Consider the following 23,219-nt stretch of genomic DNA (forward strand, 5'->3'; position numbering starts at 1 on the left):
ACTGACAAACTACAGTGGAAAAAAGAACTTTAAAAACAATCAAGCCTTTTTTTTTAAAGACACCATGTACAAAGCTTCCTTCAAGAATTACTGAGCTACCCTTCTGGTTGCCATCATTTCCATAAGCATTATTAAGGATGTATTTTCAAAACACTGTAAGTATTTTCCTATTGCTTTTCAACTGGTACTTGTGAAAAAACTCCACACCATACCCACCTGCCTCATCTAGCATGTATATTTTAAGCCTTACTGATAACAGCAAAATGAAGTGATGAGGGCAATCACTGGAACTCAAGCGAAAATGTTTACATGCGGTGCTCTTCTGCCAAAAACAGGGAGGAGGATGCCCTACCCAGACTTCCAACATTCAGAATGCTGAATCTGGTATTTTTCATTTTGCCCAGTATTGACTGTTTATGTCTACAAAGAAAAAACTTTCCACTAAGGAAAAACATTCTAGATTTTTCCCCCCAAGTAATTCCTAACAGCAGATGCTTTGTTCAAGTGCAGGGAGAATTTTAACACCAGGGCTGAATGAAAAGCTCTCTAAGTGACCTCCACCTCCCACCCATTCACTCCAGCCCAGGTATTTTCCTCCAAAATACATACAATACACAATTTCAAAACTTTCCTAACTTGACATTCTGGCCAAAAGAAAAGGAACTAGCCACTCACTGCTGCCACAGGTGAGGTTGGTAAGCCAGGTACCTATTAGGAGCCAGGAAGAGAGCTGAGCGCTTTACACACAATGCCCCCGAGGCGGAGAAGATGCATTACCAATCCTGTGTGGTCGTGGTCGGCAGGCAGGACGGGGTGAGACTGTGTCCCCAACCACAGGCGACCATCTAGGCAGGCTGCTTTGATTTTTAACCTGAGCTGCTTCTCTCCAAAGCGTTTCCTCTCCTGGGGCTCTGGAGAGCTCCCTAGTTAGCAGCTGGGCAGGATGACTTTGCACCTTGAGATCACTTTACTAAATCGAGGTTGAGGGGGAAAGGGACGATCCGGGCTCCCGCAAGTAAGGCACAGGTACCAGGGCGGCGGCCACAGAGGGCCTCGTGAACCTCCCACCTTGTCTGCTCTCCCCACGCCGCGCCCGCGCTCCTCTCCCACACCCGGGAGGAGCCAGGCCTTCCAGGCTAGGGTAGGCACCCTCTCCTTCAGCCGGGGTCCCTCGGACCTGCGCGCGAGTGGGGCGCTGCGAGGCTTGCGCGAAGCTGCAGCCGAAGCTCGGGGTCCACCCAGCCCCTGCTTCCCCACTTCTGGAACAAGTTGAGGAGCTAGCGCGCAGGGGACCACGACCCCAGGGCGGGGCACACGCGGGGGTCCCCTACTCCCCCCCCCCGGCAGACCCCGACTCCGGGGACGAAGTGGGCAGCGCTGGGGGAGAGGGAATGGGGGCGACCGCGGGACCCCTCCAGGGAAACGAGCCCGGGGAGGGGGCAGGGTCTCCAAGAGGCCCGAGGTGGCCACCCAGCCTCTGCCCGAGCCACCTCCGCAGGAACAAAGGGCTTCTGTCTCGGGCAGGGAGGCGGGCTCGTCGGGCTGCGGGGCCGAGAAACTTTTCCCGGGCCTCGGGGGGCGGGGGTGCGGGCGGCCCGGGCGTGAGGTCCCTCACCGACCTCCTCGATGGCCGCCACCGTGTTCCGGCACTGGGCCGTGCGCGTGGTGAAGCTGGAGGCCGTGGGCGCCTTGTAGTCCTCAAGGGTCTCGGCCACGAATTCCGACACGGAAATCTGGTCCGGCATCGCCGCGGCGCGCGGGGCCAACGGGCAGCCGCCGCCTCAGGCTGCGACGCCGCACGCTCCGGAGGGCGGACAAAGGCGAGCGCGGCGCGGGAGCCGCCAGGGGCGCGGGAGACGCCAGGGGCACGGCCCGGCGCGGCCCGCAGCTCGGCCGCCGTCCGCCCGCACGCGTGAGCGCCGAGGGCCGCGGCGTCCTCCCCGCGGGAGCACCGAGACGGGCGTACGCAAACAGCCGGCGGGAACTACCCGGCTCCCAGCCGCTCGCCTGAGCGCCTGCAACGGAGAGGGGCGGGGAGGGGGCGGGGATTACGGCGGGAGGGGCCGGGGAGTACAGCGGGATGGGGCGTGGTAACGCGGGTAGCAGGAGGCCAGTAGGTGCGCTCGCCGCCCGACGCTGGGTTGCGGAGCTCTGAAAGGGAGGTGCGCGCCTCAGCTCGCCAGCCACCCCTTGTTATCGGGACGCGTTGTCTCGGCTTTCTCAGGGCGCGCCAGTGTTCCGGGGCGCCCCCGACCCCGCCGCAAGCCCGCCGCTCACGGAATGTGAGGCCCTGGCGCCCCCCGCCCGCCGCGCCCCGATCGGCCAGGGCACGTGCCGGGTGCAGAGGGTCCTCTCTCTCCAGGGCCGGGCCAGAGCCACCTCACTGCTTGCCTACCCCACCCCTGGCGAGGTCCCCCCATGCCTAGAGTCCCCACTCAAACCACAAGGAAGGTCCAGCCTAGCCAGAGGACAGTATATGTCGAGCTCGCCCCCTACAGGACGATGTGCTCCGCCCCGTGACAAGCTCTTCCTGCACCCAGCCTGGCCAGGGGCCAGTTTGGAATGGGTCACGGTGACAAGTAGTGACCATGCAGTGTCTCTTCGATACAAAGAGGCACTACTTCACCCTCACCTGCACCCTTCATGTTGGGCACGATGGCACGCGTTTGTAATCTGGGAGGCTGAAGCAGGAGGATCACAAATTCCAGCCCCAGCCTGGCAGCATGCCCCTCCCTTAAAAAAGAAAAGAAAAGAAAGCCTATGGATGTAGCTCAGTGCAAAGGCCCTGGTTCAATCCCTACTACCACCAAAGGGAGAAGAGGAGGAGTTATGTATAGAAGACAGTTGGCGCAAGAGTACAAGGTAAGAAAAGGCCAAATGGTGATGGACAACAACCACGTCCCTGGACTCTTAAAGGCCCAGTCGTGTTTCGTAGCTAAGTTCCTACAATTACAGGTGTCCTCGGGTACTTGTAGATAGATAGTTTTAGGGTCCTAGGCCAGGCCTCACCCTGGAGAGGTCACCGGACAGGGGGAAATGGGATTCTTGCAGAGGCACCCAGGGGACCCTAGGGAGGGTGGTGTCTGGGGGGTGGGGGGAGCTGCTGCTCCTGGTTGCTCAACAGAGGCCTGCGCTACCACATCCAGTTTACAAGCTGATTATATGTCAATAAAGCTATATATATATTTTTTTTTTAAACTTTGTTGGAGGTAGGAAAGCAGTGTTGACATTGCAGGGGAAAGCAAGAGAGGAGACAACGTTGTTTAGTAAATGCTGCTCTCTCTACCTGCACAGGTGAGCGCAGAACACGTTTCTTGCCTAACCTCTCCGGTGGAGGCCATGGAGGACAGGGAGGGACAGAGTTGCCATGGCTGCCTGCTGCGGGGGCCCAGAGTCTCGAGGTCAAGAACAGGGTCCCAGACCCGGATATGGGGCAGAGACACTCTGAAAACACCTGGGAGCTGTCAAGGAAGCAGGGGCGGGAGTGAAGAGGGTGGCAGTTTCACAAGGGAAACAGTCACTGCTGCTCGGGGAAGGCCCCGGAGGGCCTAGTGTCCAGGTGACCGAGCTTAGGACCCGGGGACAGGCGCACTCAGCCCAAGAAGCTGTGTCGAAAGCCCTGGGGAGCAGGACAGCATTAGCCAGAAGGTGTTGGGTAGAAAGCACAACAGGAATGGAGCTCGGAGGTTGAGCGACTTGCCAAAGCCGGCACAGTCTGAAGACTGCAGTCAGAGCTGGAGCAGAAGTCCTGAGACCAAGTCACACCCTTTCCCTTCCTGTCAGCCACAGCAGAGTCCCAGAGGGAAACCAGGAGCCTGGGAGCCTGAAGAGAGCTGTTGGCACTGGCACCACAGACAGCATGCCCCCCGCCCAGGCAGAAGAGGAGAATTTGGAAACATATGGGAGATGGCTGAGGTCAGCCTGGGGCCGTGAAAGGCACAGTTGGCCCTGCTTTGGGAGAAAGTGCCCTGATCCCTGCCCTCCACCTGGGGGAGGGAAGCTGCAGGGAGTCACTTTTTAGATGACTCAGAGCTTAGAAACCCAGTATCACTAGCACAGCAGAGCACTGACCGATGGCTGCTTCAGGTGTGGGTTTCTTTAGATGAGCCACCTCCAGGCAAGGCGACTTCCGCCACAGTACGTAACCCTCTGCCCCTTCTGGGTGATTGGTTGTCACTTTGTATTTTATCTGTTCTGAACAGCATAGCTGGTGAGCCTGAAATGGATTCACTCCATCCATCCATCCGTCACCTATCACATCCACCCAGCTCACGTGGCCCCGTTTCCCTGGTGAACCCAGGGTCCCGCGGGCAGGTGGATGTAGCTTCTTGCAGGAGGACCCTGTGTGGGCCTCCCCTCTGTGCCCTGTCAAAGGAGGGCAGCGCCACGGTACCCTGGGATCTCACGCAGTGCCCAGCAGACCGGAGCTGACCGAATGTTTGAGGCAAAGGGAAAAAACAACTGTCTTCAGGGCTGGGGATTTAGCTCAGTGGTGCCGTGCCTGCCTCACAAGTGCAAGGTCTTGAGTTTGATCCCCAGTACTGCAAAACAAAACAAAAAAAACTTTGCTCCACAGAGCAGGTGACGGATTTCATGATGTCCCCGAGACTTGTTGAAGTCTATGACAGCCTAAATTGTATCCCCACGACATTCATACAGCACCTCTGGATGTGACTGGAGACAGAGCCTTTCAAGAAATAAGTTGAAATGAAGTCCTATGAGTGGGCTCTACTTCAGTATGACTGGAGTCTTAGCATTGAGCTGTGGCGATCCCGGAACGCGGGAGGCTGAGGTATGTATGAGGATTGCCACGAGTTTAAGGTCAGCCTGGAATTCACAGTCAGTTCAAGTCCAGCCTGATCCACAAAGCAAGACCTTGTCTCCAAAAAAAAAAAAAAAAAAGTTATTTATTGCAATTACATCCAAATAATCATGAAAACAGCAAATTACTGGAGGTTAGCTCCAGGCCCTCCTGTCTGTACTCCTGGCTCTCAAACTTTTCCCCTGTACCCGCAGAGGCAGCTAAGTTTTACCTTTCTCAGCTGCACCCCTAGCCCACCTGTCCTACACTCTGCCCACAGATGGGCTCAGGAAACAGTGTCACCTGGGCCCAGGGTCAGGAGACACCGGCTTTGAACCTGTCTAGTATAGTATTTCCCAGCGTGCCCTCCACAGCTGTCGTGGATTGTTTGCCTTTGCTGCTCCCTCTTCAAACACACTCCTGTCCACACCCTAGCCTCTAGTAAGAGTGACAGGGATTAAACCTAGCCCTGGCCCTGGGAAGAAGACTTTGGGCTGAGGTAGAAATGAGCCTCCCAGCCTGGCAGACCTGCAGAAGCCAAAGCCACTTGGGGTGAGCATAAAAGTCAGGTGCGTCGTTGGATCATCTGCAGGGTTGGGAACAGTAGATGCGGGCAGGTCCTGAGGTGCTGCTGTGTGTTACCCTACTGTCCAGGGCAAGAAGGTGAGGGACACCCAGGAGAGACACTCCCAATACAGTGACGCCATCATCACTATACACAGAACCAATCAGAAGCGTGCTATTTTGGACCAATCAAAAACTTGCCATGTTTAAACCTTCATTTGAATCTGGTGCTGTTCACAGGGCTGATCACAAGACGTTCTTTTCAATCCTTCATTTGCATGTGGGAACAACCAATCAAAAGACAGTATTTCTGATCCCTCATTTACATAAAACAGCAAGCCAAGTGAATTTTTGGACCTGATGTTATACATGGCTTGATGGGAAGTGTTTGACAGGATGACTTTCCCTTTGGCTTATCTGCATGAGGTAGAGATAAACTGGAACTCTGGATACTAAAGACCGCCTTCCCCTTAACCTCAGGTGAGCCTCTCCACCACCCTGCTGTCACTCTGCAGAGCGTGGTCCTTTTTCACTTTCCATAAATATACTCTTCCACTGCATTTGCTGTATGTCTTGTCCAATTCTTTGTTTGGGACCCCAAGAATCTGGAGAGAAGCCCCACAGGGCCCCATCCAGTAACACCAGGAGTGTGAGCCCCTCCCCACCCCAGCCCCCAGGCTCGGCATCGCCCAATTCCCAGGTCTGGGGGCTTTTAGTGCTGGGCTCGGGCCCTCTCACCTGGCAAGCTCAAACACAGTCATGTCTTCAGGGAGGAATCTTGAATCTCTGCAGGTCTCAGCTGTCCTAGCTCTCTGAGATCCCTGTTATCAGATGGGCCGGGGACTGGCAATGTTTTCCAGGTTATTTGTTCCCATCAATGGACCGGTCAGGACAATTAGCAGATGTAAAAGGTTACTATTTTAGGCCAGAAATAGAAAGAAAAAAAGAGAAGAAGCGCAAAAGGATTGCTCAGGGAGAAAGGGGTGTGTTGAAAGAAAGAGCGAAGATTCATCCTGTAAGCAGAATAGACCACTGCGAGAACAAGGGAGCAGCAGCCCCAAGTCCGTTGCTGCCGCCTTTTTATACCTTCTCCAATAGTCAATCCTGGTGGCCCTCCTTGATCTTGTGCTAGAAGATCGGCATCAGGCACTGGGCTCAGCCCCTCTTGGGTCAGAAGACTGCAGGCGGCAGGCTCGGCGTGTTCTCGTGTCAGAAGGTTGGTACCAGGTGCAGGCTTGGTGCAGGCTTGGAGCGATCCCTCGTCAGGCTCAGTGTGCCGTTCTGAGCCGGTGGTTAATAAGTCTCCTCAGTTGGCAGTTCGTGCCCAGCCACCCCAGCCACGCGGCCACACCCTCACTCCTCCTACAGCCTGATGCTCATACGGGGCCTGGGGTGTGGATTCCTCTCCTCCAGAGCCCCGGATGGGAGGAGAGTGAGAGTCACAGTACGACTGTGGCTGCCGCGGCGGCTCGGTGGCCACACAGTAGGGTCCCCAGTGCCAGGATCAGCACCAAGTACTTAGTTTCAGCCCAGAAGATACGGGCCCAAGGGCAACCTGCCGCCTCCAGAGTACCAGCCACTTCCGGAGACCTCGAACAGCAGCTGCAATGCAGAGAGGAGGAGAAAGAGGAGAGGAAGAGCGACTAGGAGGCAGGGAAAGGGCAAATCAGAAAATAGGCAGGTGGCGGCGCCTGTCTGGGCCTGGCGGGGTTTAAGGACTGCTTCCTTCAGCGGCTCCGGGGCCTCCCCAAACCCCACACCATGGGACTGGGGGGACACTCGCAGGCAGAGGGCCGCATCTGCATGGCTGTGAGTGTGACAGCCAAGAAGTGTTGGCCCTTGCTGGATGGCCGGAGCGGTCACACCTCTCCCGTCTCCCTGTAACCACTGGGTCCCCGCCCAACTTGGTCTCCGTCCCCCGGAGGTTGTTTTGCAGCTGCTCTCGGCCTCTCTGCCAGGAGGTGCATCTGGGCTGTGAGGCTCTCTGAGGGGGTGCAGGGAAACCAACCCAATGTGGCAAAGGTCAGGGAAGAGTCTGAGATCCCTGACATCCCCAAACCTCAATAAGCTGTGACTAACACACCGAAGATTCCCATCGGGTCCCGCCATTTTCATAGGTAGTAACCTAACAGTTTGTGTCACCTGGTCTTCCCTAGGCTGGCCGCCATGACAGCTGCGCCTGTCTTGAAGGCCCTACCCACTCCGGGAGGTGCCAGACCAGGGCAGGCCTGAATTTGAACTGAACAATAGAATTGAATTTGGATCCTTCGGCAGGCTCTGATGGGAAGGCTTGCATTGAGACCAATTTGGACCAATCAACAGGCTCAAATTTGGGCCAATCAACAGGTTCACATACAGACCAATCACAAACTCAAATTCTGACCAATCAGCAGGCTGGAATGTGGGCCAATTACTTTTTTCTGGTCACCAAAGCCTTGTCAACCTCACCATCCTTTTTCACCTGTGTTACCTGTGTCCAGCGTGTCATTTGTACCAAGGGGCATATTCAGTTTCCACTATGTGCCTTCCTCGCTACACTCATTGGTCCACCCGTCCTGGGACTCATGGCTCCAGCCACTGGGCTACCCAGCCTTCAGAGCCTGGTCCAAGGCCTCTCCCTCCAGGAAGCTCTCCTTGATCGCCTCATCCAGAAGAGATGGTCACTGCTCTCTTGCTAAATTGCCCAGGCAGAGCTTGAACTTGCAGTCCTCCTCCCTCAGCCTGCCAGAGTGCTGGGATTACAGGTGTGCACCACCATGCCTGGCTTTTTAAAGAACAGTTTTAGATTCACACTAAAGTTGGGCAGGAGGGCCAGAGGGTTCATCCTTGTCACCCTCAGGAAGATTTTGAGCTGGGAAAACGCTCTCCTGGAACCTTTCGCTTCTTCCAGGCACCGAATCATGGTTGTTATCAAACAGTTAGTGAGGCTGGATATGGTGGTGCATGCCTGTAATGCCAGCTACTTGGGAGGTAGAGGCAGGAGGATCACGAGTTCAAGCCCCAGCATGGGTGTCACAAACTCAGAGGCCACTGTCGAAGCCAAGAGGGCCCCTGAGTAAGGAAGGTGTTGTTTCTGTAGGTCCCGGGGTTTGGGTGATAGGGCTCGGGGCCACTGTTTTCTGTATTTTGGTTTTGGGGACTACTTACCCCTGATTTGTTTCATTTAAAATTCTTAAGGATTGAAATGTCCCTAGTTTTTGTCTAAAATTTTGGTAATTCTTTCATTGGGCATTTTAAAAATAAATTTTATTTTATTTTATCCCATTTCTCCTCACTTCCCTATGTACAAAAGCATTGGGCATTTGTTATATCTTGGCGACAAAGGTGATTTTATTTTGTCCCACCAGGTCTCTGTAATCTCAGAATTTTAATCAATTTTTGGTAGGTATCTGCTTCCTGTGTAATCCGCAGATAATTTAATTTTAAGTGTTTGAGTGTGTGTTGTAAAAAGGCTCTTTTTACTTCCCCAGTGATTTGTTGTCCCAGAGGGGTGTCCAGTTTCTCTCCTGTACATAGGTGCTGAAATAACACCCATTTTTCCTTTTCTCATAATTTTTCCTTTTCCTTCCTTCCTTTCCCCTTCCCCTCCCATCACCCCTACCCCTTTGAACCTTTTCTACCTATTTCAAATTATCCATTATTTGGTTTTTTTTGTTTTTGTTTCTTCCTTAAATTCTTTTATTGGTACATTTTAGGTATACAATACGTTTACATTTATCCTTGGGTGCTTGTACCTGTACATGATGTATCTTGGTTCTTTTTTTTGTACCAGGGATCGAACTCAGGTTCTTGCGCTTGCGCAACAGGTGGCGAAACCACTGAGCTAAATCCCCGGCCCTCTTGGTTCTTATTTTTTTCCCCATTACCTGTGCGCCCTTTACCCCTCCACCCTTCCCTATTTACATAGACTTTGTTTCTGTTTATTTTCTTTTCTCATAATTTTTCCTTTCCCTTTCCTCTCCCACCACCCCTAACCATTATTCATTTAAATCATTTTAACCCATATTTACATTTTCAGTTTCTCATACTAGAGAAACTATTTGGTATTTACACATGTAACAGCCATTTTTTCAATAGATTTTTGATAGATTCTTCAGGCTTGTTCTATTTATGCCCTGAGAGTACAAAGTGCACTGAGAAATAAAGCTTGGCCTGTCTAGAGGCTGTTTGTGTCCAGTGCCATGAAGATTTACTCTCGGTTTTGGGTGGCTGGTTGTTGGTTTATGTGTGAGTCTCCAGCTAAGTTACCTAGTGCTAGAACTTCTTGTCCAGACATTATCAAGATTTTTGCTCTTTTTTTCCAGACTTTGGAAAACCGGTTCCCTTCTAAACTTTATGTGAAATCATTTTTAATCTGGACTAGCTCTTTGCCGGGAGAGCTTGCTTGAGCCTGGCCACTTTCCTGTTGTTGAAGTGAAAGAAAAAGCTGTGTCCCCACGTCTCCAACCACTCTGGAGGTCACATCTGCCACTCTGCTTGAAATGCAGATGGACAGACAGACAGACACATGCACCCAGAGAGACGAAGGTGCAGATGCAACAGGTGCAACCCCAAACGAGAACCTCGCTCTATCACTGATTTGGGTCCCCAGGCCCCAAGGTCTCTCCCAGATGCCGGGGGAATCAGGTGAGATGTTGGTGCGTTGAACACTTGTGCTTTAGTGCACGCGCACAGACCTGTGCACACCCCTGCACCGTCCCTGTGGGCACAGACCTTGGCCTGAGCAGGTGTGTGGGTGTCTTCCCCATCCCCCAAATGGGTGACTGGTGAGGGGGCTCAGGTCCCAGGTTATGGGAGCACCATGGTCCTGCCTGGGGGTGGCAGGTGTTGCCATGGAGACAAGAGGCAGAGATGCTGCTGGGAAGCAGGCTCCGAGTGGGTGGCAGAATGGCGCAGACCACAGAGCTCAGGGAAGGGGTTGGGGCTCCGGGCAGGGGCTGAGATGCTCTGGGGTGACAGGGCCAGCACACGGTTCATGCCTGAGCTTGTTAGCTATGTTGGGCTAGCTGAAGGTGGACGAAAGAGCCTCTTTCCCCACCTCCCCTCACAGCTTCCTTCCTCTTGCTTGCTTGGTCTCCTCCTGTGGAGACCAGTGGGACAGAAGTCATACAGGATCAGGGTGCCAGTCCCTGACGACTTATTCTGGTACTGTAAGGAGCCTGCCCAGCACTCCTGAACCTTAGTCTTCAGGCCTGAGAAATGGGCGGTAGAACCCTGACCTCCTCACGTCAGTAGCCAGCCTGGGCTACATAGTGAGTTGAAGGCCAGCCTGGATTATATAGTGAGATCCTGTCTCAACAAACAAACACAGAAAAAATAACTGCAAGTTCAAAGTCAGCCCGGTAAGGCCAGAGCTGCGGTATTCACTCCTGTGATGTTGGATCTGATGCCTGTGGCCCTGCCGCCTGTCTGTCCCCAGGCTCACAGCGCACACTGTCCTTTTGAAGGTGGTCAAGAAGGCAGGGTGGGTCCTGGAGTCCCTGCTCTCGGTCACTGAGCTGGGCCGCCTCTCCAGGTCGTGCACCACAGGAATCCCTTCGCCTGCAGCAAAGAGCCGGGCTGGCAGCTCTGTCTGGGACCAGTTGTCCTGTAGTGTCCGTGCTCCCTGCCTGGCCTGGGCTGTGTCATCCTTCTCCTGGCCTCTTCCACCCTTCACTGCCTTCAACAAGACCGAGATCGCTGTGATCCAGGGACAGACAGATGGTGGTGTCCCCATCTGGGCCCTGACACCAACCTCCTGGTGCCTCCAATGTGAGCTTGGATGAAGCCACAGAACCTTTCTAAGCACCATTACCACCTGAGGGTCTTTTTGTTTGTTTGGGGGGGGGTTGTTTTTGAGACAGGGTCTCTCTGTGTAGTTCAGGCTGGCCTTGAACTCAGGTGATCCTCCTGCCTCAGCCTCCAGCGTGCTGAGATGACAGGCGTGCGCCCCCACGCCCAGCCCATCTGAAGGTCTTGGGGGTGGAGTGAATGCTGCCATCCACCAACTGGTAGTGCTGGGCACCAACTGTACCCTTGACCCTCTGTGCCCAGCCAGACACTGCAGCTCTGCTCCCAGGCAGCAGGTGAGGTCAGGATGATGGACAGAGGGTGGGCCCATCCCTGGAGACCAGGGTTCAAATCCAGCCTCTGCCTCTCCCCAGCTGTGTGCTGGAGAAAGCCCAGTGGCCTCTCTGAGGTTTGTCCCTAGGCCTCTGACCCCAGGCCCCAGTTGGGCTGGACCAGGGTAGTGGCCTGGAGGGTGTGGGCATGGGGCCTGGGAAGCCACAGGCAGGGAGCCAGCAGCCCCCTGCTGCCCCTCTGATGCTAATGGACAGGGCTATGAACAGAGACACAGTGGAGGCGTTGGAGGCAGCACAGCCTCACCACGGGCAAAAAGTAGGGCAGCTGGTGTGGGAGGTGAGGCGGTGCCCACCCTGCCACATGAACTGGCACCTCCTGAGGCTTGGATGGAAATGTTAGCTCTGGCAGAAAAGAATCTGTTGTCATGGCAACCCAGTCTTCCCTCCCTAGCTTGGTCCTCAAGGGAAAACCATCTCAGAAAAACAGGGGAACATATGGCTGCCTGAACTTGGGGGGCTTCCCAGGGCTGTGCCCTTCGGCTACCCACAAGCTGCCCCCCACTCGATAAGAGGGTCCTGCGTCCTTCATACACTCACTCACACAGTCATTCAACAAACTGTAGGACCCTACGTGGGGATGCAGAAATTTGTCTAATTTAGTTTTGAACTGGAGGAACTGCTAGTTTGCTGGGGAGACAAGTGTCTAAAGGGTGGCAGTGTGGAGGGGTAGGAGCTATAGCCACACCAGGGGGTGCTGGGAAGGCTTCCTGGAAGCTCGAGTTGGTGGGGTCTTCGGGAACCCCAGGAGGCCCTCGGTCCCATTTGACAGAAGGCGGCTCCGAGGCCCAGAGGGGACAGATGGCTTGCAGCGGATGGGCAAACCAGTGACAGTGTGTTGGGGGACGAACATTCCTAAAAGGAACAGTGATTTTACATCTGACCTGAATAAATAATTTATTTTGGGATGTTAATTGAAAAGCCTCAGTTTCATCAATGTCTCATCGAAAACAGAAACTTTGCTCCTTTCTTGACGTCTTTGAAGCAGCCAGTGACCAGAGGGCTCCACGTTAGGAGTTCTGTTAGATCCTTTCAAGTGCAAACACCGTTTTGAACCTTCCGTGTGTGTCAAGTGGTCCTCACAAAGGTATCCTGCTCTGGGCAACCTTCCCTGACCAGGCACACAGGCCAGCACCCTCCCACTTTGCACCCTTGCCCAATCTTACTTTAGTTCCTTCACAGCACGTTTTACTAGTTGAAACTGTCTTGTTCCCTACTTTGTAGGCATGTGGATTGTGCTGGATAAATGAATGTAAAATGTATCTAAAATGTATCTATGGTTTTCAAAAGTCCATGAAGTCTTGAAAATACTCAGGTGATGACACTTCTTTTCTATACTTGCTTTTTTCTCCCAACAACTCAGTTCCTACTGCCCATCCTTACATCCTCCATGTCACCCTCAAAGCAAAACTGTAAAAATCAAATACCCGAAGCCAGTGATGTAACCAGAACCCAATTTGCATCCCCCAAACTTATTATTCACTCTTGCAAACAATGTCACCAGCCCATAAAAATAAATGTAAGTGTTTTTGAAACAATTAAGAAAATTCATGAAAGAATAACCTCCGTCCCTGCCTCACTATTGGAAACTGGAATATTAGAAAGAGTCAAATTTTAACATTTAAATTTATTTATTTAGGAACAAATCCTTGATAACAACACATTTTAAATACATCAGTAACTTACAAAGGTCAAACCTTTCTGTGACTCTGTTAAACTAGTCGGTCAAAAGTGCCCCAGTTTGCAAGAAATAGGTAAGAGTGAGGGAGAAAATGGAAGGAAAGTAAAGGAAAACCAAAGCCCTGAAAGTACAGCACCCTCCACAGTTGGTCCAGAGGATGGGAGACCCGCAAAGTTCAGGTTCCCGGCAATCTTAGTGGAACCTAGTTCTGAGACGTAGTGTCCAGTGGATGAAACTTCAGCTAAGATGCAGAAGTTACCAAAGTTGAAAAATATCCCAAGTTCTAGGAGGAAGGACAAATATGGCGAATTTAATAATTACCACCGGACGGAGCAGCATCTGGAGGCATCACAGTTTACTTATGCGTGATCAATGTCCTACAAAGTGGCTCCAAGTTCAGTGAGTTACCTATGACAGGTCTCAGCAAGCCTCCAGACAGCAGAGTAGTGGGCTATGAAGGCAGCCCCTGAGTTTAGGGATCAGAGGTTAAGCTACATTCAGAAGCTGTACCAAGATATTGAAGTCCAGGGCTCTTAGGTACAGGGTTGACCATCAACGCTCCATGCACAGGTTAGAACTGAAGCTCTGAATCCAGAGCCGTGTGCTCCGTGACCAGCAACCTGCGCTTCTTGGCTAGACCCTGGTGGATGGGCTCTTGAACGCTTAGTTGCCGGGGAGGACTGCCACGACGAGGTCTGCCAGCTGACAGGTGGGTATCCGGGAGAGATGGACGCTGGGAGGCCAGTGGGGCTCGGCTGAGCTCTTGGGAGCTGTAGGCTGTGGCCCTGGACCTGGCAGCAGCATCTCCGGCAGATGGTCGCCCAGATGCACAACGACGACGACCACGACGCACATTCCTGGTGCAGCAGGTCTCACTGCAGGAGGCCACCGGCAGAGGAGGTTGCAGAGCCTGTCTAAGGCTGAAGTGCCTCAGGCCCAGTGAAGCTCTCCTGGCTGCACGGACATCCTTCCAGGCGATCAGGTCCTGCTTCTGGGGAGGTGTGAGTTCCCTGTGGTCCACTACCGCCTGGTCTTGATCCTGTTTCCACAGCTCATATTGCTCAGGTTGAAGGATGCGCACAAAAGCATCCATGGAAAAGCTGACCCTCGCCTCCCCACAGCTGCACTGAGACGCCACTTTACCATAATTGATCCACCGAGGGGTGGCAAAATTGATGGCCTCTGCACAGTTGAAGCCATGGTTGAAGCCAGCGTGATAGCCATAGGGAAACGTCACTATGAACTCCCCAGCCTCCTGAGTCACACAGCTGAAGGGGATCCCATTGTCCCTGAGCACTGTGGGTGAGATGAGAGCCACCTTGTGCCTCAGGAAAGCCCCACAGTCCCTGGAGCTGCCTGGGAAAAGCTCCCTGGCTAGGAGCTCCAGCCGGTGGCCATGCTCTGGGGGCACCACATACCAAGTTTTGGGCTCCCCAAAGTGCAGGTAGTTGATGCTATAGAGGTCCATGTCCTCCGTGTGCCACGCGAACGTGGTCTTCCACATGCCAAAGTACAGGTAGGGTGTGTTGACTCCCTCGATGACAACTCCACATTCCTGCTCCAACAGATCCAGGATGGTTCCCAGGTGCCCAAGGTTCCACTGCTTTGTGTTTTCATCAAACAAGGAGCCACTGATGTCAGCACCATAAATCGGGGAACCATAGAAGCGATTCTTCCAGTATTTTCTCTCCAAATCTTTAAAACTCTGGTGTGGAGGAGTCTGGTACTTTTCACTGTTGGCCAGGTGGCGGTACTCCCCCACCGTCATGGCTTTCTTCCTTTCATGGTATTGAGTAAACACACCTGCCCTCCCAGAGACCACCTGCTGCAGAGGAGTGGCTACCATGAGGTCACTGATGTTGTCATAGGACTCTCTGGCTCTCCATCCCTTGGGAGGAATGACTTTGGCTAAGCCAGCTCTGTGTGCCCCCTGGGATTCCATGGAAGCGATGTATTTGCTGAAATCTGCAAACTCCTCCATGGTTGGCCTGAAGGTCATGACTGTGGAACCTGGATTCAGGGAACCAGAATGCTCAGGCTTCATCCCTGCCATATCATCAGCCATAGACACAGGCAACAAGTTCCTAGGTGGGTCTAGACATCTAGTAATGCTAGAAAGTAACTTCTTTCTTTATTCTTTCCACTTTTTTTCCTCTCCTTCTTTTCAATGCTTTGGTTTATCTAGGAGGCAGGAACTCAGACTTGACCTTTTGCTTGACGGAGATGATATTTCCCATGTAGGTAATTCACCAGCAATACTCTATTTAGCATTAAGTCTGAAAATAAATGAAAAAAAAAGAAATTAAATGTTTAACTCAGAAACTGGAGAAATTAACAGCAAGACAAATTAAATACTAAAATGGAACACATGTAGCAGAAAGTGTAATATCTTACACTAATAGGGATGAAAGAAAAAATGATCCTTTGAAAAAATCATTAGAAGTGAGAAACTGGCTGTGGAAGGGTTGCAAGGGAACCACAAGAAAGAGGAGGAGGAGGAAGAAGAGGAGGGGTGGGAGGAGGGGGGAGGGGGAGGAGGAGAGGCCAGTGGATGGAGGGGTCTGAACAGGGCACACAGGGAGACCTCGGCCCTCTGGAAGTTAATGGAATATGTATTTTTCTTAAGAGATGAAAACTGGGGCCCTAAAACATGCTTAAATAAATATAAATGAATTGAAATGATCTCTTGGATGCTATCATATCATAGCAGAATGAATAAGAAAACAGCAAAAGAAACCACAGCAAGTATGGGAAAATATAGAAATTGCATATTATTGGATAATCAATGGATCAAAGAAAAATCAAGGAAGGAATTTAATGTTCTCAGAATCAAAAGAAAATGGAAGCACAACATACCCAGACCTTTGGCAAGCAATGACAGCAGCTCTCAGAAACAAGTGCATGCACATATTAAAAGAATGGAGTGATACCAAATAATGTAATGATGTATATTAACATTCTAGAAAAACCAGAACATTCCAAATCTGAAACTAGTAGAAGCAAAAGTATTGTAAAGGTTAGAGTAGAAATTGACAAGATTGATAAACATTTGGTCAAACTTACCAAAAAAAAAAAAAAAAAAAAAAGAAAGGGAAAGAAAAAAAAACTGTATCAATCCAACTAGAAAATAAAAGGAATCTGGGCATGGCTGCACACTCCTGTGATCCCAGCACTCAGCCTGAACTACATAGGGAGACTCTTTCTCAAAAAAAAAAAAAAAAAAGGAAGAAGAAAGATGAAATCACAATGGAATCCACCAAAATCTAGAGGCTTGCAAGAAACTGTTTTGAAGAGAACCAAGAAAAATAATGGATAAATATCTAGACATATATGAATTGCCCAAACTGAATCAAGAGATAGAAAAACCTTGAATAGACCAATGCAGGCAATAAAATAGAAGCAATCATAAAAACCCTCCCAGTGAAGAAAAGCCCAGGACTTGGATTCACTGCTGAATTCTATAAGAATTTCAAAAAAGTTCTAACACCAATACTCTCCAAATTCTTCTATGAAATCGAAAGGGAAGAAACACTGCCAAATTCATTCCTAGAACCTACCATTATTCTGAGGCCAAACCAGATAAGGGTTTAACAGAAAAAGAAAACTGCAGGCCCATCTCCTTTACAAACATACATGGAGAAATCCTTAACAAGATACCGGCAAACAGAGTACAACAGATCATTAAAAACATCAGACATCTGACCAAGTTGGCTTCGTCGCAGGAATGCAAGGATGGTTCAGCGGGGATTAATCAGTAAACAGGAATCATCACCTAAAGAGAAGCAAGGACAAAATAACACGATCATCTCAATACATAAAAACAAAACAAAAACTCTTTGACAAATTCCAATATCCATGCAAGGTAAAAATCCTGACAAAATAGGCATAGGAGGATCTTATCTCGAATTTTCAAAAGGGAAGGGGACCAAGAGATAGAGGGAGAGGAGTGGGAAGAGAGAGGAAAGGAAAAGGATAAAAAATAGAAAGAGATGTGCTATGTGCAGGTTACCAAGCTGCTAAGAGCCATCTATGACAAAAACACTGCCAAAATAGTAATAACTGGGGAAAAAATGAAAGCATTTGCCCTAAAATCAAGAACAACACAGGAATGTCCAACCTCACTACTCCTGTTTGATAGAGGACTTCAAATGGAGATAGGGATCATTTGCCTCTGGGAAAGAGAACAAGAGATGGAGAAAGAGAGAATATTTCTTATGTATATATACCTATGCTCATGATAAATGGCATCATTATACTCTGCAATCATATACTAATGGAAATTAAAAACATAGTACTTGGAACTTTAGCCACACCAATCAGCCAAGAGAAAAGAATAAGAGATACATATAGGAAAGGAAGAAGTTGAAATATCCTGATATTCCGATGACATGATTCTTTACATAGAAGATTCAAAGACTTGTAGGAGTAATAAACTCAGCAAGGTAGCAGCGGGATACAAAAATAAGAAAAAGAAAATCAGCCAACTGTGGTGGCGCATACCTGTAATGCCAGCACTCAGTAGGCTGACGTGGCAGATGAGAGTGAGTTAGAGGCCAGCCTGAGCTACACAGTGAGTTGAAGCCCAGCCTGAACTACACAGAGAGACCTTGTCCCCCCACCAAAAAAAAAAAAGAAAAGAAAATCAATACATTTCCTGTGTATCAGCAATGAACTCACTGAGAAAGAAATCAGGAAAACAATCTCATTCACAGTAGCTTCAAAACAAATGAGCAAACACACACACACACACACACACACACACACACACACACACACAGAGAGAGAGAGAAAAGTATATGCCTAGGAATTAATATGCCCAAGGGAGAGAAAGACCTCTTGTCTTAATCGCTTTTCTCCTTGCTAAGACGAAATACCTAACACCCAAAGTAAAGGAGGAAAGGTTTATGTGGCTCACGTTTTGTAGAGTTTTCAGTCTGTAGTCAGCTGACTCCAAGTCAGGGTGGCAGGGCAGAGAGACATTGAAGAGGAGAAACAGTCCATGCCAAAGAGGAGCAGCAGCAGCAGAAGGTAGCCACCAGCAAAGTGGCAAGGAGCAAGCAACTCTGGCAACCCTCTTGTGTCCCTTTTATGCATCCCAGGCTACCCACCCTTAAAATAGTACCCGCCCTTCATCCCAGCATTATACACTTAATCCCAGCACTAACCAGGTTTGGTAACTCACACCTGTAATCCCAGCACTTTGGAGGCTGAGGCAGGAAGACTGCCAAGAGGTGGAGGCCCGCATGGGGTACACACTGAGTTCGAGGCCAGCCTGAACTACATAGTGAGAACCTTTCTAAAAAGAAAATGCCAGCGTCACACACTTTAGATCCAGCCACCTATGACTGCATGAGACCTCGGGGGACATCTAGATGCAAGCCATGACACCTCTGTAACAAAAGTTGTACTACTCTGAAAAAAGAGATTGAAGATGATATTAGAAAATGGAGCCCACGCCTGTAATCCCAGCACTTGGAGCCTGAAGTAGGAGGATCAATGTGAGTTTAAGGACAGCCTGGGCTACATAGCTCAAAGCCAGCTTCAACTACATAGGGAGACCCTGTTGAAAACAAAAGAAAAGAAAAGAAAATTGAAAAGTTTGTCTTGCTCTTGGATAAGCAGGACCAACATCATCACAATGGCCCTGTTGCCAAAAATCATATACAGATTTATTGCAATTACAATAAAAATACCAACAGACTTCTTCAAAGAACTAGGAAAAATAATCCTATATTCTTTTTTTGGTTTTGGGACACGGAGTCCCGCTCTGTAGTTCATGCTGGCCTCAAACTCTCAAACTCACCATGATCCTCCTGCCTCAGCCTCCCAAGTATTTGGATTACAGGCATGCCAGTCTAGGCTAAAATGGATATGCAACTTGAAGAGACCCATAATAGAAAAAGCAAACAACAAGAGAAGAGCAGAAGGCATCACAATCCAGATATTAAATTAAATGACAAAGATAAAGTGGTTATGGTTAAAAACCCACACACATTGTTGTATAGAGCACAAATGAGGATGCAGAAACAAACCCCAGGTACTTTGAGCCGTCTGATGTTTGGTGAAGAGACTAAAAACATATACGGGAGAAAAGATAGTTTCTTTAACAAACAGTGCTTGACAAACTGGTTATTGGCCAGGCCTGGTGGCCCAAGTCTGTAATCCCAACACTTCTGAGGCTGAGACAGGAGGATTGGAGTGAGTTCAAGCCCACTCTGGTCTAAATAGTAAGCTCAAGGCCAGCCCAAATTAATAGCCAGACCTTGTCTCAGAAAACCAAAACCAACCAACCAAACAACCACCAAAAAAGCCTGGTTATTCACATGCAGAAAAATGAATCTAGATCCATATCTCTCAACTGCCCTAAACTCAAATGAAAAAGGATGAAAGAACTAGCTATAAAAATAGAAACACTAGGGCCGGGGATTTAGCTCAGTGGTTTTACCATCTGCTGCGCAAGCACAAGCACCCGAGTTCGATCCCCGGTACCGGGAAAAAAAAAAAGAAACCGGAAACACTGAACCTGCAGAAGATAAAAACAAGTAAAACTCTGGAAGACATAAACATATGCCAAGATTTTCTAATCAGGAGGATTTTCTGAACCCCGAAGTACCACCAGCAATGAACAAATGAGATAAATGTGTTGGCAGCAAGGGGGAGCATTCAGCAGTGGATTGAGGGCAGTGTGTTAGTTCCTGTAGTACATTTCTATTTAAACATCTATAGTATTTTTCAATCAAATCCCATGTATGTTTCAAAGCTTGAGTTATGTGAGAATTGGTGAAAAATAGTTATCAACATGGAAAACAATGAAATATACATCACAATGTATGATTGTCATGACACTTTAACACACAAAATGTACAGTGTCCTCCAAAACAAACTAATACTGTAAAACAAAACAAAGCCCACACCTGTAATCCAAGCATTTAGGAGGTTGAGGCAGGAGAATTGAATTCTAGGCCAGCCTGAGCTACACAGAGAGACCTCATCTGAAAACACAAAAACTCATCCCTCTGTGGCCTGTAATGGTGCCCACCTCTAATGGCAGCACTAGGGATCTGAGACAGGAGGATCGACTCCAGTTTAAGGCCAGTCTGGGCTACCGAGTTCCAAGACAGCCTGTACTACGTAGTGAGATTGTCTCCAAAAACCCGCATCTGCATTCTGTAAACCAATTAAACAATCCATTATGACATAGGCTAGCAAAAGAATTTTTCAGTTGTGTGTGTGTGTGTGTGCACGCGTGCGTGCGTCCACGCTGTGGTTTGAAACAAAGGTTTATGAAAAGCATACGCTTCACCGATCAGAACACCACTCGCCCAATTTCAAATCTTTTAATATGAGAAGTTCAGGTTGCAACGAAAACAATTAAAAATGACATACAGTTAAAATTTGGTCAGTAGATAAATAAGGAAAATGATTTTTCAACTAGGAGGTGCTTCCCAATATAAATGTCATAATTTTTAACACTTTTATTCCTCAAGGAAAAACAAAACAGAAAATGAGGCTTACTTTCTGGTGCTCTAAAATCTTGATTCCGAACGATGGTACCAAAGTGTTGGCAAAATGATTTTCTTTTAGCATTTGACCTCTCAATGAAACATGTCATACTCAAAGTCAGGCCATATATATCTGTTATGACTTGTGTCTAGATGTCCTCCTAAAACTTCATGCAGTCACAGATGGGGCTTTTTCAGAGGTGGCTGACTATTGAGTGTGTGACACTGGCATTGATTCATGGTGCAATTCAAGGATCAAGGACACTAGGATTAATGGTGTGAGTGCCACCCACCCTTAGTAGCCTATATAAGATATGAAGGATAGTAAGAGCTGTGGTCACCCCTTGCTTGCTTTATTTTTTGCTACCTTCTGCCTATCATGGACTGTTTCTCCTCTGTGATGCCTGTCTGCCATGCTTCCCTGGGTTGGAGCCAGCCAATTGTGAACTGAAACCTCTACAAAGTATGAGCTCAATAAACCTTTCCTCCTTTAACTCTGGGTGTCAAGTGTTTTATCTCAGGGAGGAGAAAAGTAACTGAGATAGTATCGATGAAGGTGATCCTAGATTCTTCTTGGATCCATCTATCAGAGATAAGTTCTATTTCTATATTCCCTTAGTGTAAACTATTGAAAAGACCATGTATAAGTTCATTATATTGTTTATTTGAGCAATTAACAAAAACAAAGCAAAACAAAACAAAAATGATTGACAAAGCCTGTAGCCCTTAGAACCAAAGCAAGTGTAGACAATTTGTCAACAAAATGATTTCACAGCATTTATAGGCAGATTGAATCAAAGTATAGAGACACATTAATTGATTACTGTATAACTGGTTAATTGTTTACAGTCTCCTACAATTAATTATAGCTCGGCTAGAACAATTAAACTGTACATTGGATTGGTCTGTTGGGCCCTAGTGCAAGAGGCTTGTCCCTACCAATAGCCTCCTACAAATTTTATTCAACAGAGCCATTATTTCACTCCTGCCATGAACCCCACTGAGTCATGGTATGTTATGTTTTTAATGTCCTTAGAATCTTGTAGCTGATACTCAATTCAACATTTTGGCATCAGTTTTCATAAATATTTTATTCTAGTTTTTCCCTTATTTCTCTTGGGGGCACTCTGAAAGGGGTACCCTGGGCCCCCAGTGCCTAGGAGGATGACCTCGGCCATTCTGCCAGGTGCTGGGTGGAGAGCCACTCGTTTTTTCCTGTGGGCCACCTGTGGCAGCCAGGAGCTGAGGTGGTCTGGCTCAGGCTCAGTATCATCTCTGTGGCTCAAAAAGGGGATTCCGGGCCCTGGGTGAAAAGGGTCCCTGACCAAGTAGCCAGCCAGAACAGGCCCCGAGGAAGCGCAAGCCTCCTGAGACTGAAGGTGGCCCAAATGCAGAGCAGTTCTCCAGGACACCTGGTCCTCCCTGCAGGTGGTCACCTCCTGCCTGGCAGAAATCGAGGGACCCATGTCATCCACAATGGCCCGGTCTTGCCCTTCCTTTGCCAGCTCAGAGCACTCAGGGTCTTGGATGCCCATAAAGATGTCCATGGAAAAGCTGACCCTCGCCTTCCCACAGCCACACTGAGATGCCACTTTACCATAATTGATCCACCGAGGGGTGGTAAAATTGATGGCCTCTGCACAGTTGAAGCCATGGTTGGAGCCAGCGTGATGGCCATAGGGAAACGTCACCATGAACTCCCCAGCCTCCTGAGTCACACAGCTGAAGGGGATCCCATTGTCCCTGAGCACTGTGGGTGAGATGAGAGCCACCTTGTGCCTCAGGAAAGCCCCACAGCCCCTGGAGCTGCTTGGGAAAAGCTCCCTGGCTAGGAGCTCCAGGCGCTGGCCATGCTCTGGGGGCACCACATACCAAGTGTTGGGCTCCCGAAAGTGCGGGTAGTTGACGCTATAGAGGTCCGTGTCCTCCGAGTGCCACGCGAACGTGGTCTTCCACATGCCGAAGTCCAGGTAGGGTGTGTTGACTCCCTCGAAGACAACTCCACCTTCCTGCTCCAACAGATTCAGAATGGTTTCCAGGCGCCCAAGGTTCCACTGCTTTGTGTGTTCATCAACAAGGAGCTGCTGATGTCAGCACCAGAAATGGGGGCACCATGGAGGCGATTCTTCCAGTGTTTTCTCTCCAAATCTTTAATTAATTAAATTAAATCTTTAATTTAATTAAATTAATTCTGTTTTTTTTCTCTCCAAATCTTTAAAACTCTGGTGTGGAGGAGTCTGGTACTTTTCACTGTTGGCCAGGTGGCGGTACTCCCCCACCATCATGGCTTTCTTCCTTTCATGGTATTGAGTAAACACACCTGCCCTCCCAGAGACCACCTGCTGCAGAGGAGTGGCTATCATGAGGTCACTGATGTTGTCATAGGACTCTCTGGCTCTCCATCCCTTGGGAGGAATGACTTTGGCTAAGCCAGCTCTGTGTGCCCCCTGGGATTCCATGGAAGCGATGTATTTGCTGAAATCTGCAAACTCCTCCATGGTTGGCCTGAAGGTCATGACTGTGGAACCTGGATTCAGGGAACCAGAATGCTC

General features: G+C 49.5%; 2 protein-coding genes and 1 pseudogene across 2 annotated transcripts in view; all 3 read right to left on the bottom strand.

Annotated features, from left to right (window-relative positions):
* The window catches only part of LOC147821640 (arf-GAP with SH3 domain, ANK repeat and PH domain-containing protein 2-like), a 72,275-nt gene extending 70,160 nt beyond the window's left edge, over nt 1–2,115 (bottom strand). Inside the window, exon 1 of the mRNA XM_087199738.1 lies at nt 1,620–2,115. Within this exon, the coding sequence (XP_087055864.1) occupies nt 1,620–1,745 (126 nt within the window). The 5' untranslated portion in view covers nt 1,746–2,115. The remainder of the gene's footprint in view (nt 1–1,619) is intronic.
* Nucleotides 2,116–13,087: 10,972 nt separating this feature from the next.
* On the bottom strand, nt 13,088–22,715 carry LOC147821641 (lysine-specific demethylase 4D-like). Its single transcript, XM_087199613.1, has 2 exons — nt 22,540–22,715; nt 13,088–15,441 (listed from the first exon to the last, which is right to left on the bottom strand). The coding sequence occupies exon 2, from the start codon at nt 15,228–15,230 to the stop codon at nt 13,737–13,739; it is 1,494 nt and encodes a 497-aa protein (XP_087055739.1). The 5' UTR covers nt 15,231–15,441; nt 22,540–22,715; the 3' UTR covers nt 13,088–13,736.
* LOC147821642 (lysine-specific demethylase 4D-like) lies at nt 21,312–22,949 on the bottom strand (annotated as a pseudogene).
* Between the last annotated feature and the right edge of the window lie 270 nt (nt 22,950–23,219).

This window comes from Heterocephalus glaber, unplaced genomic scaffold, assembly GCF_053883595.1.
Source record: "Heterocephalus glaber isolate CG9 unplaced genomic scaffold, H.glaber_assembly_v1.0 deba00001724, whole genome shotgun sequence".
NCBI classification, from domain to species: domain Eukaryota; kingdom Metazoa; phylum Chordata; class Mammalia; order Rodentia; family Bathyergidae; genus Heterocephalus; species Heterocephalus glaber.